Source organism: Vanacampus margaritifer, chromosome 7, assembly GCF_051991255.1.
Source record: "Vanacampus margaritifer isolate UIUO_Vmar chromosome 7, RoL_Vmar_1.0, whole genome shotgun sequence".
In the NCBI taxonomy this organism is placed as follows: domain Eukaryota; kingdom Metazoa; phylum Chordata; class Actinopteri; order Syngnathiformes; family Syngnathidae; genus Vanacampus; species Vanacampus margaritifer.
This window is the reverse complement of record NC_135438.1, coordinates 11,841,768-11,863,490: the sequence shown is the minus strand read 5'-3', so window position 1 is coordinate 11,863,490 and position 21,723 is coordinate 11,841,768. Positions and strand designations below refer to the sequence as shown.

The 21,723-nt window shown below is 36.3% G+C and overlaps 1 protein-coding gene and 1 long non-coding RNA gene across 16 annotated transcripts in view; one reads left to right on the top strand and one right to left on the bottom strand.

Annotated features, from left to right (window-relative positions):
- The window catches only part of camk2d2 (calcium/calmodulin-dependent protein kinase (CaM kinase) II delta 2), a 51,899-nt gene that overhangs the window by 7,124 nt on the left and 23,052 nt on the right, over nt 1–21,723 (top strand). For all 15 annotated transcript variants that reach the window (XM_077570189.1, XM_077570187.1, XM_077570188.1 and 12 more), the window contains exons 3-5: nt 18,558–18,617; nt 19,534–19,588; nt 21,470–21,535. In XM_077570189.1, coding sequence (XP_077426315.1) covers nt 18,558–18,617; nt 19,534–19,588; nt 21,470–21,535 — 181 coding nt within the window. The remainder of the gene's footprint in view (nt 1–18,557; nt 18,618–19,533; nt 19,589–21,469; nt 21,536–21,723) is intronic.
- LOC144055624 (uncharacterized) lies at nt 11,832–15,572 on the bottom strand. Its single transcript, XR_013294913.1, has 2 exons — nt 15,043–15,572; nt 11,832–12,183 (listed from the first exon to the last, which is right to left on the bottom strand). It is a non-coding gene; the product is annotated as an uncharacterized LOC144055624 (long non-coding RNA).

The following is a 21,723-nucleotide window of genomic DNA, read 5'->3' as shown; positions in this document are numbered from 1 at the left end:
TCAGACTGAAAAACAACTAATCCAGTTTGATCAGAAAGATCTATTCATTTGGAAAATGTGTTTAACGTGGGCACATTGTGCTAAGTGTAGGCTGAATGTACACAACCATTTGCGCAGATCCACTGAGGAAATATGTACTATACCAGACATGTGCAAACCCCGGCCCGCGGGCCAAATACGGCCCGTTATGCGTTTCAATCCGGCCCGCCGAACTTATCCAATAAGGCTAGAAAAAAATTCAAGTTTTTTTTTTTTTCAGCTCAGTGGGCGAGTGGTTAGAGTGTCCGCCCTGAGACTGGGAGGTCGTGGGTTCAATTCCCGGCCGGGTCATACCAAAGACTATAAAAATGGGACCGATTGTCACTCTGCTTGACACTCAGCATTAAGGGTTGGAATTGGGAGGTTAGATCACCACATGATTCCCGAGCGCGGCGCTGTTGCTACTCACCGCTCCCTCAGGGGATGGGTCAAATGCGGAGAACAAATTTCGCCCCACTTAGATGGGTGTGACAATCAGTGGATCTTATCTTATCTTATTGGATTTGGACATTTACAGCAGGAGACGGCACGGTTTTGTGTTGAACACAGCAATAATGTCCTGATAGTCCAGAGAATCGGTCAATTATTTTTTGAAAGAAAGCAGGGACAAAGAGTTCAGTCTATCAGTCAACATTGTGGCACTGTTGCGTGTTTTGATCCTTTTGATAGCTGAAGATAGTCTTTCTACATGTTGTCATGGGTGAGGTGAGGAGCGCGCATGCAGGAGACTGTTGATATTGGTGAAGACATCCCCGGGGCGTGCGTCGAGCACTTCTATGAGCGTTTCCTCGTTGGCTTTTGGCTTCTTTTTGAGCTGCTGCACAAACACCGTGTGCTATGCGTCCCCCACGGAGATGGAAAAGTGGTCAGAGACGGATTGGATGTACGCGCTTTGTCCTCAGCGCGTGACAGGCAGCAGCGGCTATCATGCAGCCGCATGTGTCACACGTACTGTGGGCCCGGGTTAAAAATGGGTGGGCCAATGGAAAAAAAATCTTTAACTTTACGCCTTGAATTGAAATCTATTAATAATAGATGCAGTCACCAGGTTTGACAGATCACAGTGTATGTGCTATTATAATCTATTTACATTTCTCCTCCCACTTTGCCAAATAGTGTGTAAATGCCGCATCTTTCATATTCATTGAGGCAAACGTACTACCTGGATTAGGGCTATTTTATAATAATCATAATAATAATAATAATACATTTCATTTAAAAACAGCACCTTTCAGAACACCCAAGGTCACTTTACAAAGCATAAAAACACAGCAAAAGTTGAGCTAAAACAATAAAAATGAAGCTATTGGAAAAGTTGTTATAAATAAGTGGATTTTGCACATTTGAAAAACGCAGTCCTAAGTGCACACTATAAGTAAATTGGGTTGTACATTTATCTGTGTGTTTTTACTGTGCTATGAGGTCCAAATGCTCCTGGTCCGGCCCATCTGTCAAAATTTCAAACCCATTGTGGCCCGCAAGTCAAAAAGTTTGCCCACCCCTGTACTATACTATACTATATGAGATATGTACTAAGACATTGGCAATTTGATGAAAGCAATGAGGAATGCCATTCAGTTGAGACCAATTGTGAGGTGATTTGGGGATTTGTCCATGGCGTTTCGAAAATGTCATCTCAGTTTCAAGAAATGTGCCAAACCTATGGAGAAAAACTAAGAGGCGGTGCGGTGCCTCGAGAGTTTGTCATGCAACATTTGGTGAGTCTGGCCGTGAGCTGTTGGCCGACAGCTTGTGAGCGTGCTGATTACCTTTACAGTTTGTGTTTTACTTTTCTCCCGGCATTCAATAAATGGCTGAAAATGGCATCTGCCACTGAAGCTCTCTTTCCCACAGCGAGAGCTTTACAGTGCGTTTTGTTGAGAGTCTTCTGCCCAGATTTAGTTATAACTGTTTTGATTTAGTTATAACTGTTTAGATTTAGTCATAACTGTTTTAATTTCCTCAGTAGAGCTGGGCGAGTGTTTTAATGATGTTTGGGTGAGCTTCCTCTATCCCCACGCCAATGGGCCATTTGTCTGGGGTTGAAGCAAATGGGCTAATATGATTTCTTTGTAGGTCTTATCTTATGCTAGGTGACGTCGGGTCTGAGACCTACTATATTTCCACATCAAAAGGCCATCTGTCAATGTGTATTGAATGCTGTAAAAGTATGTATTGGCTGGTGGCTGGGGGGGAGAAAGGGGCTTGGGGGAAAAGGAGGAGTTGTAATACTTTTTCAAGATAGTATAAGAATGAGAGGAGTCCGCTGAAAAAGTCACACTTTTTTTCCACGAGAGGAACTGCAGCCATTTGTCTGTAAACTTGCTTGTGTCCGGAATATTCTGTAAAATAAATCCTTCGAAGGACCTGTTCACCGATCTCCTGTCTGTATTCAGAAAATCAGGATTCTCTCTACCCGAACAACAACGAACACGAGGAAGAAAAAGATAGTCTTCTAACAGTTTATATACAGTGAAGGGATATGGACTGAACCCTGCAACCACCAGTAACAATCCTGGAAGAGTTGACGGCATCCCTAAAAGGGATTTGAAATTCCTTGTAGATGCCACAATATAGCAGAAAAAGCTGTTCAAACGGAGAGGGTCATAAAGCGCCACCACCATGCTTCTAGCATACACATAAACTAATGTTACATACTCTAATCATTAGCTTGATTACTTAACACGATCAAACCAACTTCACATTAATATTATTATCTGGATTAATAATCGAAATAACTCTTTAAATTGACATCACACACGACTCTAGCACTTTAGACAAACAGTACTCAACTTTTTTGTCCTTGCACACAATACTAAGGAATACATGAAAATTGTAAATTACCATGTTAGTATGTTCTTATGTCTTTGACGTCAGCACATTTTTTTTCAGCGAACAATTGTGGTTCCTAATTCAACGAATATGCAAATGAATGATTGCCAAACCACAAATATGTGGGGGTTCACTCCACTGTAAAAACTCATCCAATCCCTTCAAAAAAGTAATACAGCATTGATGGCAACAATGAACTTGAGTTTTTTTTTTTTGTTACGTGCCATCACTTTGTGTTGCAAGCCTTGATAGGCTCCTCCTCCTTATCGCAGACAGTTGCGACTTGTCCCGATGTCCAGTGATTACTCGTTCTCTCCTACTATGTTTTTACACAATACAATTTTCTTTATTAAAAAGTGAGCCTGGAGCATATTATTGGAGTTTTATTTCATTTCGACTGACAATATTGATTTCACATAAGAGTAAATTGAGCTATGAGCTTGGTCACAGAACAAATCCAACTCGCAAGTCAAGGTGTAACAGTCTGTATTTTCATTACCTCTACAATATTGGAAATCGTTTTTTAGATATCAACCTGATTTTAAAGGACAGGTCTGCATGAATTCAGCTTGACTTCTTCTTTTTTAAACTGCCAAATTGTTGAGGCGGAATCAAATGCTGCAAACCACAATGAATCTCCATAGAATTATGAATGATCTATTTACAGTATTGACTCATCAACTCTTATTATAGATCTGTTTGTCTAAGGACTGTCCTCTACTTTGTTGACTATAGCATGTCACTATTGTTTCCGTTGGATGACATCATCAAATTTGTGATCTACATTTTTGTATGTGCTGTAAAGTCAAAAGCAGCACGTCAGATCCAGATCTGATGCAGACTGTACATTTCCCACAGTTTCCCCTTTAACGCGAGAAATCATTTTTTCAATTCCTCGACCATCAAATTTGTGCTTCTCGTTCCTTTTATAAGGTTCCTGCCCTTCTCCCCGCGATTTGCATATTTCTTCCAAGACTAACATGTCACCATCTATTCCTGTCTTCATCCCCCTTGTCACGCCATGTTTCAAACGTCCTCGCCGACTCCGCCTCTTTCTTTCTCGCAACAATTTGCTCTTTCGCTCGCTCATGTGATCCCGGAGTGCGCCGTTGGTAATAGACACCTTTGCAGCAGGATCACTGATCCTCCACATGCATGCTGGGAAAGATTTAAAAATAACTGCAAAAGGGATACCTCACCGCATATGCATTCAGCTCACACGCACATACGCACGCTATAGCTGTTTTTTCCCTCCATTTTGTGTGTACATAGCTGGCATGCTGGCGTGTCAGATATGGTCTTACCCTCTTTCCGCGATAGAGTTGCATTGCCGATTCCCTTCTCTCTGGCAGGATCACGGCTGACACCCCTCCCCCCCCCCCCACCTACCCTAACCCATTACCTCAGTGTGTTTATGTGTTCTATTCCTCGAGTATTGCAGTGTACAGTGTGTGTGTTGTGCTTCTGGTTTTGCATGCACATCTGCAATCCTGATTATGTAGCATTCTGTTAAAAGTCAACGCATAAGAAAGCAAAGGCTACGAAGCACAAGGAGAGAAAGCGAGCGGCGTTCAACGAGCGCGCGCACGCGTGCGCCATATTTCTCGCAGCATATCTGCGCTCTCCTCTTATGCATGCATCAGTGTCACCGCGACCCTGTCTGCCAGCCTTTGTCACTTCGTATTTGCACGTGAGGGGTTGTTTGCAGTGCCTCGTCTGTTTATGTGTTTGTTTATATGCATAAGAGTTTCCTTGTTTGTGTGTCTGACTTCACTTCCTGGCTATGTGACCCTCTCAACTTGTCTCAGCTGTTTGTCCAGGCAATAAAGAAGACGTCTCACATTTGCCTTACTTAAGTGTAAATGTTGCAAAGCATTGTTGGGCAGACACCGATAATGAAAAGGCCGCAATTTCAAAGAGGGAGATATTGTATGATGTCAAAACTATGGAGGACCAAAACTGGTATTAACTCATTCACTGCCATTGACGGCTATAGACGTCAAAAATGAATTTGAACTATTAGTTTCACTTTTTTCCCCCACTTTTGTTAACAAGAGTATGAAAACCTAGAAAAAAATGTATTGTACATTTAGAACAGATATAAAATATGAGATTAATCTTGAGTTAACTAGTGGAGTCATGTGATTAATTACAATTAAAAATTGTAATCGCCTAATTCCCCTAATTAAAAAAATAAAAGATTATAAAAAAATTTGAATTTTTTAACAGTAAAAAGATTCTAGATTTTCATACTCTTGTTAACAAAAGGTGAAAAAATGTGAAACTAATATAGCTCAAATTAATTTTTTTATGTCTATAGCCGTCAATGGCAGTGGATGAGTTAAAAATAAACGAATGACACTTAAATAAATAAAAGTGAAAATAAAATATATAAAATATAAAAAATATAATTGAAAAATTAAATAAAAAAAACATAAATTAAAAAAAAAATATATATATGCTTTTATTTCCATTCATATATTTTTATCTAATTTTTTTATTATATTTTGTATACGCATTTTTATTTTCACTTGTATTTATTTAGTTTTGGCAGTTGTGGTCCTCCATACAGAACAAATCATTGTGATTGTTATGAAAATGTTCCTCATTCATAGTAAATAATTCTCCTGTCAACCAATATTATTTTATTTGAATGATGTTCAATAGTATTCATATCACTTAAAGATTGGTCCTCCTTCTACTCCTCTGTGTTATCGTCTGTTGTCCTCTGCCACTGCGACTGCGCCTCTGAAATGAAAAAGGAAGGAAGAGGAAGAGAAGAGACAGAAGGGTTGGCTGGGGGAGAGAAAATAGGGAGCGATCGGGGGCTCAAATGACTCACTGGGTACAAGCTAAAAATATATGTTGATTTTTCTCATCTCTCTCTCTCTCTCTCTCTCTCTCTCTCTCTCTCTCTCTCTTTCTCTCTCTCTTTCTCTCTCTCTCACTCTCTCTCTCTCTCTGTCGTTCACACACGCGCGCACGCACACACAAACAGTGATTTAATCTTTCGAAATAAGCCAGGTTGATTTGATTTCTTCCATTCAATGCTTGCTTGTCCGGCCAGATGGATCCAAGTGTGCAACTGTGAGATTGAATCACAAACTGAGAGTAGAGCATCGCTCTTTGTGCATTTTTGCACATAGCTCATTTAAACAATTTCTAGAACCTTAAGTGGTTCACCATGTAACAAAGGTGCAATCCCTAGTTTGTTAATGTCGGGTTTAGTAGGGTCCAAAACTCCTCAGATATATAGGCAGTATTCAGACAAATGACATACTGTATTTCATACTGGCATAATAGAAGGGTCATTGACGGATAAGGATTTTACCAGACCCAGCACAGTTGAATTATAAAAATAAAAAAAACCACACATGAAATATTTATTCTTTATTATTATTTATAAGACATGGGACGAGACAAGATTTTTGCAAAATGTTTAATATTATATACAATATATGATGGTTGGTCACTAAACAAAACAAGCTAGCTAGCCACACAAATAAAATTTGAATAGAAATATATATTTGTTGGACAAAATTAATATATATATATTTTTTTCGCTTGTACAAAATGATGTCCAAATATGACTACTACATACAGTACCAGTTGCTAAAAGGGTAACTTTCTTACATAGTTAAGCTGCTCCCATGGGTTCTTTACTGTCTTGTGGATGATACAAACTTCTGTCTTTAAATTTATTTCAAAATAAAAGTCTTTAATAGGTTATTTTCTTCTGGTCACACCACATGATAATTCATAAAAAGGACATCATCGGACTGTCACTATTCTTTTAAATAATTTGTAGTACTGAAGCGGTTCACTGCGTCACATGTGTGTTTAGTAGTGGCAAAAACTCCTTAAATATATAGGCAGCATTCAAACAATTGACATACTGTATTTCATACTAACTTACTAAAACCACAAGTGAACATAGTACTTAACTCATTCACTGCCATTGACGGTTATAGACGTAAAAAAAATCATTGTAACCATTTCTATTAGTTAAACTTTTTTTTTTTTTTTACTTTTTTTAACAAGAGTATTAAAACCTAGATTTTTTTTAATTGTACATTTAGAACAGATATAAAATTTGTGATTAATCGTGAGTTAACTATTGAAATAATGCGATTAATTACTAGTAAAAATTTTAGTTTCTTGACGCCCCTAATTTTTTTTAAAAATCATCTCGTCAGGCAATAAATTTTTTTTTTTATTGTAATTAATCGCATGGCTTCACTAGTTAACTCACAATTAACCACACATTTTATATCTGTTCTAAATGTACAAATTTAAAAAAATCTAGGTTTTCATACTCTTGTTAACAATGTGAAACTACTAGAAATAGTTCAAATAAATTTTGGACGTTTATAGCCGTCAATGGCAGTGAATGAGTTAATAAAGGAGCTGATATAGAGTACAACAAAAACAACTAAAAAGAAGAGCTCAAATGACAAAGATTAGAGGACACAGGAATGTCATTACATTGTCTAAAGGTAAATGTGTTAATGGTAAGATGTTTGTCTCACGTGGCTGCATAGTTTTAAAATCTCCAGTCACTCTATGAGTGTGGCGGCATTCACAATAGTCCAGAGTGATCAAGTATTAATAGACTGAGGACATAGATATGACGATGCATCGAATAGCACCTCGCTGAGAGTGAGTCTCGTAGAAGTCAAATGATGGATGGATGGTCGATTATGATGTCAATAGAAGCTTGTTAGGGAAATTTACACGAGACAAAAAATGGCTACACCTGCGCAATCCGTTGAGACCCAGATCATATTTTGTGGTTGATATTCAGCACTTGCATTGTATCTCATTAGATTTGAAAGGTCTACCTTATGTTGTTGCTGGTGAGTGTCTGAACATTGTGTTGATTTTCCCTGTGAAAATGTCTCTCGTGTTGGAATTATGGTGTGTTTAACTCATTCACTGCCATAAATTCATTTGAACCATTTCTTCCAGTTTAACGTTTTTTGTTCTACTTTTGGTAACAAGATTAAGAAAACCTAGATTTTTTTATTGTACATTTTGAACAGATATAAGATTTGTGATTAATTGTGAGTTAACTCGTGAAGTCATGTGATTAACTACAATTAAAATTTTTAATTACCTGATGCCCCTAATTTTTAATAATCTTTTATTCTTTAAAAAAGGATTAAAGAAAAGATGATTAAAAATTAGGGGCGTAATTAGTAAGTTAACTCACGATTAATCACAAATTTTATATCTGTTGGAAATGTACAATATTTTTTTCTAGTATTTTTTACTCTTGTTAACAAAAGTAAAAAAAAAACAACTTATAGAAATAGTTCAAATTCATTTTTTTACGTGAATGAATTAATTTGCAGCATTTGTCATCTGTAAGTCACCTTGGTATGTTTGCATCATTCTTACCATTCATTTAGTGTGTGTTTCTACATGTGCGTGCGTGTGCGTATGATGCATATGTACGGTACATTACCAGGCTCCCAATGGTACTCTGGGGACAGTTTTATCTCTGACACCAGCCACATTTGGTTTCTCCTCCGAAGAGAAAGCAAGGGAGTAATCAGTCTCATAATTCTCCCTCTATTGGGAACTAGAGGAGAGTGACAGCTTTTCATTGTCCCTCAGGGTTTCATTAGAACCGCCGGCTTCTGCGGGGCTAGGATGCAAGCATATGGAGGAGGACTATTTAGCCGCTGGCAGGCAGAGGATGTCGCAGTTACCACACAACATCGTTTTCATTTAAACTCTTAATTAAATTAGATGGAAGCGCTTCCTGATGTGTGTGTTGCATGCTTTTTTTTTGGCGGGGGGTTTGATGTCAGCTAAATTTGAAGCCGAATATGAAATTGTTGAATTTAAGTGAACGTGGGAAAATGCCAAATATACTGAAAAAAGAGAAATTATATGAAAATTTGCAATGATTGGACATTTAACTAATTTGCCCCCAAAAACGTATAAACACGTTCTATTTTAAATATTGCCATGGTCCCAAAAACGTATTTATATGTTTTTATGTTGTTGTTTTTTTGTGCTAGAGCATACAGAAATAAAGCTTTAATGCAGCTTCTGACCTGAAGAGGTTCTTGAAAGCAATGGTAATTATTACAAAAAAACGGCCAGCAGGTGGCAGCAGAGTATAAGAGATCATCCAGGGCCATGTTGCACCAAGCTCTTTTTGACAGTGTTTTCAGCAGGAATGTGAATATTGATAAAACTTAGCTATATTGTAATGCTAATTTCTGCAAAACAGAAACAGATAGAAATAAACTTTTTTTCCTGATGGAAGAAGAGACTCATCTTTCTTTTCATAGGTTCCATGCTTTTATAGCAATAGAACACAATTTTCTGTGGGCCTTGCTTTCAGTCAAAATCCAGTAAAACAGCCGGGAGCGAAGGGGGTTGCTTCAGTGAATGAGTTAGCATGGATAATTTATCTGTCTGATTAGCTCGCAAGTAGCACAGGTTGCTATACTGTAGGTGCCAATTCTGAAAGCTTGCCTTTATAGTGGTCTAATCTGAGTATGATTGTTGTCTGAATGTGACAATGATATATAAATGATACAATTCAAAGCCCCAACCAAATTCCCCCCCCCCCCCCCCCCCGTTGCCTTGAATGCATTTTTGCAGGTTGTTTATTAGTCCGTACTTCCTTCTGCCAGGTGTTTGCTGTGCTTCTCTTTGCTTTTTTGCCTCCTGCCGGTTTTCCTCTTGCTGACACCACATCACGTCAGCTTGTATCTTCTCTCACACTAAATATGGTCACAAAGGACCCACAGGAAGTCAAAGTACTGCAAAAAAATGTGCAATGGGAAAGAACACACACATTTACACACACCTACACACACTCACGCACGCACAGCTGGAGTATGACAGACTGCTGCAGTGCAGTTGCAGATGCAAGAATGGAGTTGAATTTGAGAATTTGGCTGTGAAGAGATTGTTTACCTTAGTGACCTAGATTAGCTCAAACAAAACCTACAAAAAAATGGTGCATTTTTAGCACGATTTAAAAAGATCCAATCATCTATTTCAAGAGACGCTTTTACCTTTTATGATAATGATGCTGACATTGATGCTCCATTTTTTTTTTTTTTTTACTTTCTATAACAAACCTCGCAACTTCATTATAAACTTTTTAAAATCTTTTGGATATTTTTGTTTCATAATTGCGTGTAATCATTTAAATAAAAATACAAAATACAATGTACAAAATAGAAAAACAAATAATGCTTTTGTGTTTGGTTCCTTCTTCTTTGTTCTAAAAATACTTCTAGGCAATAAATCTTATACCAGGCTTCCACAATCCTGGCTGTGCTGATTGCCGCTCGGATGGAGTGAAATCTTGTGGGAAAATGAGGCTCATCATCACTGAAGGCAATCTCAACGTAGATAGTTATCGAGATGAGCTTCTGCAACCGGTGGCAATTCAGTCTCTCCACAGTCTGAGACCAAACTCCATCCTCCAAGATAACAAGGCTCGCCCTCACACACCGGGGTTTATCAGAGTACGACCTCCAGAATTTGCGAGTGGCGTGGGTGGAAAAGCCTGCCAGCAGTCCTGACCTCAACCCCAATGAACACTTGTGTTTGTGCGAGAGTGACCAACACAACCACGTTGGCTGACCTGCGACAAATGTTATTGAGGAATGGAATGCCACTCCACAGCAGTGTGTGGCCAGAATGAGGGGGAGGTGCTAGGTTGTTGTGGCTGTATATGGTTCTTCCACATGCTGCAGAGGCTCCTGATTGGCAAATGGATAAGTTGTTCAATTGCCAACATATTGTTCTTCAAAGAGTCAATGCCGACAGCAAAATAAGATGTTTGGTATTGGCAGAGCATGTAGCAAACATTTTATGGGCACTACCCACAGGTCTCTCATCCCACAAATGCATGTTTCATAAGTGTGGCACCATCTAAAAGAGTAATGAATGAGTTTTCAATGGTCTAAGATTTGTTGACAGGAAGCATTGTTTATTATTATTATTATTAGGGTCCGACCAGTTAATCGGCCGCCGATCATAATCGAACGATTATTGCCCTTCAACCATTTGCCAAAACAATCAGCCAAATGGGCCAAATGGCGGATTATTTTCGCCTTAAAACGTTATAAACGTTATCGAAGAAAACCGAAGTTGCCCACGCTGTGAAAGTACCCTGAATGAACCATTTTGCTAGCGTAACATTAGCAACTAGCAAGTGTGTAGCGTATGTTATTCTGGTTCTCCTGTTGCCTCCCAAACGTCCTTCAAGCTGTTTAATGACATCCCAGTTGGAGTTAACTGTAAAACTAAACACACAACGTTAAGAATTACATCCACTGTATATTTTAAATACAAAACATGCTTCGTTTTTAAAACATGCTTCGTTTTTAAAACATCGCTAGCCTAGCGCTAATGGTAAAAGTGAAGGGAGGATCCCATCAAATGCTAACTGGAAGTTGGCATCGATTTCGGGAGTTGTTTTTTTTTTTACTCAAATAGAAAATTTCACACATATTCATATATATATATATATATATATATATATATATATATATATATATATACATATATATATATATTTTTTTTTTAAATAATTGTTCGATTAATCTGTAATTTTTTTCTGCCAAAAATCGGTATCGGCCTCAATAAATGCATATTGATCAGACCCTATTTAATATTATTATTATTATTATTATTAAAGAAAAGAAAGAAAAAAGAAAGAGAGAATATTAAAAAAAGTTGACGTGATAGAAAAAAACTGAGTTCACTTTTGGATTCTGCACCCAAAAATATGATAAAAACAATTACCAGACCTAACTCAGCAACATTTGTATAATTGATTCCTTACTTTTTGTGCTGTTTTTAAATTTAAATTTTTTACCGTCATTGTTAGTGTCATTATAAGTTCACTCAAGCGAGTTTACAATGTGCTGTGCATACTGTTGAAAATCGGTGAAGTTAATTTACATGAAGGAAGGCAAATGTCATATTTCATCACTTTTATTAGTTGGCAATATACTGCAATAATTAACAATCTCATTTAGTAAGTTCTGTTCGAGTAACTACTCTTTTTCTCTGCACTGTGTTTTAGGTCAGCATTTTGCATAAGAAGTTGTTGCTGTTCAGAATGCATGTGTTTTATGGAATATGGGATCTTGCTTTGGTTTTCTCTGTCGCCACTTGTCTGTAGTTTGATAGTTTTGAGCAAACTCTCAGTATTGGTCATTTGCATGCAAGGCTGGTTCCACTGCAGAGAGGAGAGGAGAGGCCTGCCTGCTCTGATTGGTCGTGGAGTTGCTAGACAACAGATGTCCAGCAGGCTGGGGGGTGGACTACCTGTGGACGAGGGAAAGCAAAGAAAAATAAATAAGTGAAGGTAGAAAATGATGGAATGGATTAAGGAAGTTTCAGTATGCGACAAACATTTTTTAAAAAGTACATTTCAGGAAGTGCTTACAAATGTGGCAAGCAATTTTGCATATGATATTAATTTAGCCTTCAATTGATACTATAGACATGTGATAGATGGAGAACATGTGCTTTCATGTTTTATATATATATATATATATATATATATATATATATATATATATATATATATATATATATATATATATATATATATATATTTAAATATTTTTAAATATTTTTAAATATCCAATACAACACAATACTCCCCCGACCCCCCCCACCCCCCTAAAAAAGAAAAATTATTCAGTTAAAAATCATGCTATTTTTTGATTTTTTATTTAATTTTATTTTTAAAAAATCAAATCACAATTCGATATATGACAAACAATCAACAATTCGACATAAAAGACAAAACCCAAAACTAAACAATAAAGATAAGGAAAAAAAAAAAATTAAAAAAAAGAATAAATAAATAATAAAAAAAAGAAAAGAAAATAATAAAAAATAAAATAAAAATAAATAAATAAAAAGGTCAACTAAGGATAATTCACTAAGGATTTTTAATGTAGAAGTACTTTTCTTGTTTCTTGTCAACTTCAATGAATTAATGTACAGATCAAATTATGCAAGAAATATATGAATATTTTATGCAAATAAAATTTGCCAAATAGGAGTATAAGATTGATTCCAAAGGCTAATGATTTGTTATCATGATAACAAATTCTGCTACACAACGATTTTGAGCGTAATTCATTACTTTGACTTGTTTTGTTTCACTCCTCATCTTTTTTTTTCCAGGGGGGATGTGTCAAATGCACATTAACAGCAATCAGTTTGTGTTTACCAGATTGTACTCATGACACTAATGAAAGGTAATCTTGGGGAAAGTACAGTAGCAGCTAGACATGGACATGATAATTGGTTCAGTGATCATTAAGAATTTGGTTCATAGTGTGGAATGAACTGTTGATTGATCACATCTGGAAGCAATGGAGACAAATTGGACAGCACGACTTGGATCTATCACGTCAGCTGTGCGAAGTTGAGCGACATCCATACAGGCAGCCGTGATGGCTCCATCTCCTTCAGGCAATAATATTCTGCTCAGTACGACAGTGCCTTGAAAACAAAAGTTCACAACTTTCAGAGAAAAGTGCTTCCTGCAATCCACCCATTTTCTGGAGCCTATTTGAGCTGACTCCATTTGGGTTGCATGAATTCAATACGACTTTTTTTTCGTGAGGAGTCACCGATACCAAGCACTGATACCACTAGTACTTTTGATACATAACATTTCCCCCCAAACCAATGATATTTAATTTTAAAGAATGACCTACAGTATATATCCCAATATAGCAGTTTTCCATAAAATGCCATGAAATTAATGACTGACGACATTTAAGTTACATGAACTCAACCTCAAGAAGAGAACCTAGAAGAGCAGGAGTGAATATCACAATATAGCAGTTTTCATGAAATTAATGAGAGATAGACCGATATGTCTTTTTTTTCAGGGCCGATACCGATACAGATTATTAGGAGTCGATTTTGAAATGATATTCATTTTCAGTAAAAGAGCAACAACATTGTGAATGCCATAAGGCCCTATATTTTACTACAGTGAATAACTTTTCCCCAAAATTTCCCCAAGTTTTAATTTCAAACAAAAACAAAAGAGGCAGAGATTTCTCAGGCTCAGGAGCATATCTTATAAAATTAATTGAAAATGTAAATAAATAGTTCTGTCAGATTTTTAGAAAAGGTCAATTCACATAATCGTCAAAATGTCAAATATACAAACAATAATCGGCCCGGCCTACAATCAGTCTATCCCTAAAATTAATGGAAATTATCTATTCTTTTAATTCCTAGATTTTAGTTCCTGATTGTGAAAAGCCCACAACAGAGTAACCGATACTGGTATCGGCTGCTGTCGTGAGTACCTTGAAACAAGGCTGGGTATGAGCCTGATACCGATACCTGGCATCGGTACTCACCCATCCCTATTTTATAATATTAAAAAAATGATCAATTGCACAAGGAACTAGACTAAGTGCAATTTCTGGAGAAATTGTGTAGGAATGCTGAATGCTAATTGAATGCATTTGGAATGCTTATGAAGTAAAGTGAAAGATAAATTATGTGAAAATAAAAATATATTATATATATGATAATGTATAATGTAATAATATGTATATTATATTATTATATATGATATATACGACGTGAATTTTTGAAGCAAGTTGAAATTTGAACGTGTAAATCGGAAGTAGGTAAAAAAAAAAGTGCGGAGAATAAAAAGTACCTGAAATAATAAAGGTTAGCATTTCCACAATTAATCATTCATTTTCTCTACACTGAGCAAGGAAATGTAGTCAAATGCCTTACATGCACATTTTTCCTTAATTTTTTTCTTCTGAGGGCTTGAATTAGAACCTGCTGACAAACCAAGAAAATAATCATTCTAGTAATTTCATTAAGAAAGAACAATATGTAAATGTAAGTGTTAATGTACTACAAAAAGTGCAGCTTGAAAAAGTAGTAGAGTTAGCATGTTTTTTGTGTGTGTGCTTGTTTTAAGTATGATTATGAGGGATGGTTGTTCGCCTGTGCCCTGTGATTGACTGGCGACCAGTCCAGCATGTGACCCGGCCCCGCCTCTCGCCACTCATCTTGCTAAGCCACGATATTAACGAGAAAATGGATGGATGCAATACAAAGGGATTTCGAGTCATTAAGTTACAGTGAACGACTTGAGGCTGTGATGGAGAGATAAGTAGTGACCTTGCTTAAAGGGTTCCACTAATCATCCACTGATGTGCTGACTGAGCGGCCCTTGTCGCCTGCCGGGACAACTCTTCAGCCTGTCCGCACTTGTCTCGAGGGCTGATGCTCCATCCCAAATAACATCACATTCATCATTTTCTTTCATGTGGAAGCCAATATACAGGTGCGTTTCCGTTACCCTCACTTTTGCGCAAAAGGCACGTCGGTAATGGAAACACGTGATTTTCGTAAGCGATAACAAGTCTTTTTAAGCACAAAGCGATTCAGCTATTGAGCCAATATGCCGCCGTTCAATGCACGTCCCATATCGTTGCATGAGAAATGGCCGTTGCTCCGGGCAACGAGCAAACGAGCGACATACGGCGCACGTCGTCGTTGAAATCCATCCGTCTGCACCATAACACAAGTTATTAGGGCGCACACACACACACACACACAACACCAAATGCCCGAACCCGCCCGATGAGGGGAGAGAGATGTTTTTAAGGTAATATTAAGAACTCCGGGCATCTGTCTTCCGTAAACATCATGAGCACCTCCTACGGAACTGTGAGATCTCGCGAGACGGGACATTACGAGAATTGCGTCTCAGAAGCGAAACGCTCTTCGATGGAAACATTATATCAAAATGTCACAATATGAAATAAAATAGATGGCGGCAACAAAACACATTTAGTGAATGAAACATTTACAGCTTCTCTAATTAGAGGAATGACTCGTTCATACTAAAATGATAAGAAGGATAATGAATGTAAGATGAACAAAGCCACCTCCTCGTCAATGGCGCAGGGAAGAATGCGTCTGCGTTATGATGGTGTTCACTATTCTCAGCATTTCTCCTCGTTTTGCTTTCCGTGTGACAAATATGTACGCTTCACTCTGACTCCGAGCTTTGCTGTTAATAAGCGGCATTCTCCATTTTGCATGCTACTCTGGGAAGATGCAGCACATAGACAAACACTAATGATGCCAAGAAGTCAGCTGGTATTCTGAGCTGAACTCGTTTAAAAAAATAAATAAAATTAAAATACCGAGAGCAGAGGAAGGAGAAAAGGGTGGGAGTAAAAAATAGGCGGCCTATTTTATTTTGGAGAAAAAAAAGAAGGAAAGTAGAACCCTCTGCTCTTTCTCCCTCTCCCTCCCTCTTTCTCTTGCTAGCTGTGTCCCGAGGCAAAGCTGTGAAGTGGGTCGCCTCAGCACCGAGCTTCATCACTCATTTTAACCACAGCGCCTTCCAAGCGTTTGTTCCAAATGGGAATCAGCAAATTTTGTGTTCCCGCAAAGCACACTGACTTACAACTTCAATAGTTACTCTACAACTGCACGCCTAATACAAGAGCTGCATCAAAAATGGTGCCTTCATTAAAAATAATGCATGGACATAGATAGCCAACTTCTTTTTTTTATTTATAAACCATTCTCTTCATCTTGGTGCATGAAAGTACATTTGATTTATTAACGCTCACACTATTACAGTGGAGTCTCAATCTTAATTGGTGCCGTGAGTCATTGAATGGTAAACTTCCACGTTCGAAAAACATACATTTTAGGCTAATTGAAGACTGAAAGCTACTTCTTGGGTACTGATCACGGTTATAATAGTTGGGAATTTTTCATTTTAATTAGTTTTTATTAGGGCACAATATATCGAAAAAATATCGACATCGCGATATTGACCCATGCGATATGCATATCGCAAAGACATACAATAACTTTCACATGGAATTTTATGCTTTTATCTGAATTTGACCAGTCAGCCGCTAACTAAAATGTGCACCGCCATCCAATAGTTAAACATTATCGAGAGGTAATTACAATTAATAAACTAAGAATATATTGAGTTTGCTTAATTTGCTGCATCAACATTTTTTTATTTTTTCGTTAGATAATAAAAAAATATTTTCTTTAGGTACATGTTAAATATCGCAATGATATCGATATCGCTATATTCAGCAACTATATTGCACATATGGCATGATTTTCCAATATCGTGCAGCCCTAGTTTTATTTAAAAAAAAATTCTAATTCAGTTAGTTTTAATTCATTTTTAGAGCATATTGGTTCATGGTTAAATTTCCAAACATGCTTCATTTTCATATTTTTTAGTTTTAGCAATAGTTGTATTTTTTTATTTTTTATTTTTTATTTTTTGTTCAAGATAAAATAAAACTTCACTAAGTATTAACTACTTTATACAATTCCCAAATGACTCTTCGACCTTCTTCTGTACGGCAGTAATACCGAAATAATTACATTTAAAAATAAACCTCAGAAACTCATATGAGATTAAATGACAAAATCAAAGGACGTTTTTGTTGTAATTTGAGTCATAATTATAGTTAGTTTTATAAGCATAAAATATAGTTTCAGTTCATTCTTTTTTTTTTTAAAGCACTCTTTTATATTTAACAAAAATGTTTTTTTCAATGTGAGTTTTAGTTTTTTTCTAGTGTTACTTGTTAACTATAATAACCTTGGCACTGATTAATGCAAATGGCTCTGCCAGTGTTTCACATTTCAAATGATAACTTCTCCAATAGGGCTGCTTGATTATGAAGAATTAATAAAAAAAAAAATAGTAATAATTTAAATCACAATTAGGATGATAATTTATTTTTTGTTACAAAACAAGAAAATGTTTAAAAGTCCAAAATATTAGGACAAATAAAAATGTATGCTGTAATTATAATTATAAGTTTTTTGGGGATGAAGCAAAATTTATTAAATTCATTTATTATTTTTTTAAATACAAATGTATAAATTTAAACAACACAAACAACTAAACAATTTATAAATAATAAACATTTTAATAGAATTTCGATTAATTGCACTGCCCTATCTACAACATTCCTAGAAAATCACATTGTGCATTACTGGTCAATTATTTTTAGAACAGGCCCATGGGATCCTCATATGGTCCTTTGGACTAATTACCAGTGTACAGTCTATTAATGTTACCTAGTTACAATTAGTTATAAACTTTCTAAATGAGGTACATATATAGCATCAGAAATAAGAATATTTTCTCATATTAGACGGGCAATGGCATTTTGATTCTCGGGAGGTGACTGTATGAATGACGATGGGTTGTTTGTATGTTGTCTTACAGTTCTGAGGGTCAGGTTTCAAATCTCACCTCTGACCTTCCTGCATAATAATACATACATTGATAGAATTAACTGGCAAATATCACAAATAAATTAATGAACTGGGAGCAGATTTCAGCTCACTTGAGAGTCATGACACTAGTGAAGGTTGATGTGCACACTGCGGTGTTGTCTGTTGAAGTCACTTCCCCAAGAACATGTCAGGTCACATTATTTTGTCCAACACTTCAGCTCTGATAAGGGAAGAGCTCCACAAGCCTGTCGCGCACACGCGCTCACACAACAACGCAGAGACTCGCACTGTGACAACAATGCAGCCGACGCCACGTCAGATGATTCAGAAAGCCAATCACTGCGCTAAAAATAACTTTTTCTGTGTTTGTGTCGCTTGTGTTTCTCTTTCAGATCATCAAAAGCTGGAGAGAGAGGCGAGGATCTGCCGTTTACTGAAGCACCCCAACATCGGTGAGCCGTGATTGCTGCCTCGCTAAATACAACGTGAACGTAGAAGTTGTGGTGATTCCCGGTTGTGGGTTATTCTGGACATGTGAGAGCGTGTGAGAAAAAAAAACAAAAACAAAAATGTGCGTCTATATGTGCGCATGTGGTACTTAATGATGATTTAAGTGCGCAATTTCTCAGCTGAGTCATCAAAAAAACGCAGAAGCCTCACACTTTTGCTTCCTTATGAAACCACGATGATCACACTGACTCCTTCTTTTCCCCTTTCCGCATTCAACAAACCATCAGACTATTATAATTTCAGTCAAAATTTCTATGACTTAACGCAACATTTTTTTATATTTTCATTTGAACTGTGAACTGTGGTAAATACATGCTGGCAAAATTGATGCATTTACTGTAAATATGTAACATTGCTATAACCTGTACATCAACAGTTCTTAACATTGTTGAAGGTTCTGAACCGCACCAGTTTCCTATGCGCATTCACCAAACACTTCTTTATTGAAAAACATTTTCTTTTTTTTTGCCACTGAAAACTTTAACCGCACAAACAAAATATTTGTAAATACCTTTACGACAGGCTATCAAAAGTGAACTTTATTATCGTATGGGCATACTTACCTTATCTTGGATTGCAATGGATGCCCTTTGATTAAGCAGGTGTACCGTATGTGAATTTATAATACTGTACATCTGGTAAGAATTCACAAGGCAGTCCACACATCTACAAACCAATTACAATTATGTCATTCAGCCAATTACATTATTCACGCTGAATTATACGATGTCACATGACCCCCATTTTCGCCACAGAGGACAAAAAACCTCGAAGTGACAGCGGTATAATGCTTCTGCCTTAAAAAAAAAAAAGAGTTTGCGTCTTTGAGTTGTACTTCTTTGTTGTTCATCTCCACAGTGCGCCTTCATGACAGCATATCAGAGGAGGGCTTCCACTATTTGGTGTTTGATCTGTAAGTCACACATTTGAGTTATTTCTAGATATTTTTAAGATAATTATTTTTTGTACATCATTTGAATCCCGTAACAATATAAAACACTTTTAAAAAATCTCAATGTTATAAGAGGAAGTAAAAAAATGCCTAGATTTTTTAAATTGTATATTTAGAACAGATATGATATTTGTGATTAATCGCGAGTTAACTAGTGAAGTCATGCGATTAATTACAATTAAAAACTTTAATCGCCTGACGCCCCGAATTTTTTATCTTTTTTTTTTTTTTTTATCCATTCACTGTCATTGACGGCTATAAACGTCAAAATTTCATTTTAACGATTTCTATTAGTTTAAAATTTCCCCCCACTTTTGTTAACAAAAATATGAAAACCTAGAATTTTTTAATTGTACATTTAGAACCGGTATAAAATTTGTGATTAATCATGAGTTAACTAGTGAAGTCATGCGATTAATTACAATTAAAAACTTTAATCGCCTGACGCCCCGAATTTTTTATCTTTTCTTTTTTCTTTTTTTATCCATTCACTGTCATTGACGGCTATAAACGTCAAAATTTCATTTGAACTATTTCTATTAGTTCAAAATTTCCCCCCCACTTTTGTTAACGAAAGTATGAAAACCTAGAATTTTTTAATTGTACATTTAGAACCGGTATAAAATTTGTGATTAATCATGAGTTAACTAGTGAACTCATGCGATTAATTACAATTAAAAATTTTAATCGCCTGACGCCTTGAATTTTTTATCTTTATTTTTTATTTTTATCCATTCACTGCCCTTGACAGCTATAAACGTCAAAATTTCATTTGAACTATTTCTATTAGTTTAAAATTACCCCCCCCCCACACTTTTGTTAACAAAAGTATGAAAACCTAGAATTTTTTAATTGTACATTTAGAACCGGTTTAAAATTTGTGATTAATCATGAGTTAACTAGTGAACTCATGCGATTAATTACAATTAAAAACTTTAATCGCCTGACGCCTTGAATTTTTTTTATTATAATTTTTTTTTATCCATTCACTGCCCTTGACGGCTATAAACGTCAAAATTTCATTTGAACTATTTCTATTAGTTTAAAATTCCCCCCCACTTTTGTTAACGAAAGTATGAAAACCTAGAATTTTTTAATTGTACATTTAGAACCGGTATAAAATTTGTGATTAATCATGAGTTAACTAGTGAAGTCATGCGATTAATTACAATTAAAACTTTAATCGCCTGATGCCTTGAATTTTTTATTTTTTTATTTATTTTTATCCATTCACTGCCCTTGACGGCTATAAACGTCAAAATTTCATTTTAACTATTTCTATTAGTTTAAAATTCCCCCCCACTTTTGTTAACAAAAATATGAAAACCTAGAATTTTTTAATTGTACATTTAGAACCGGTATAAAATTTGTGATTCATCATGAGTTAACTAGTGAACTCATGCGATTAATTACAATTAAAAACTTTAATCGCCTGACGCCCCGAATTTTTTATCTTTTCTCTTTTTTTATCCATTCACTGTCATTGACGGCTATAAACGTCAAAATTTCATTTGAACTATTTCTATTAGTTTAAAATTTCCCCCACTTTTGTTAACGAAAGTATGAAAACCTGGAATTTTTTAATTGTACATTTAGAACCGGTATAAAATTTGTGATTAATCATGAGTTAATTAGTCAAGTCATGCGATTAATTAAAATTAAAAATTGTAATCGCTTCCTGCCCCTAATTTTTAATAATCTTAAAAAAAAAAAAATTATGGCAGTGAATGAGTTCATATACAATATGAAATGGATGAAAATGTATTTGATAGACGAGTATTACTCATTATTAGTCATTGCATTGAATCGAGACACACTAACATGTTGTCTTGTGTCCACCAGCGTGACGGGAGGAGAGCTCTTCGAGGACATCGTGGCCCGCGAGTACTACAGCGAGGCTGATGCCAGGTAACGCGCACATTCCTCTTAGGCCGCCCGCGCGTGTCCGGCTTGTCCTGGCACAAAACAACCGCGTGCGTCTTTTTGTGTGTTTCACGTATGGTGGCCTCCGAGGTGCGATGCAGCTGCATCTCCTCGGAGGCATCTCGGGGAGCTATTTATAAAGGTGATTAACGACATATAGCCTCCGGTATTAA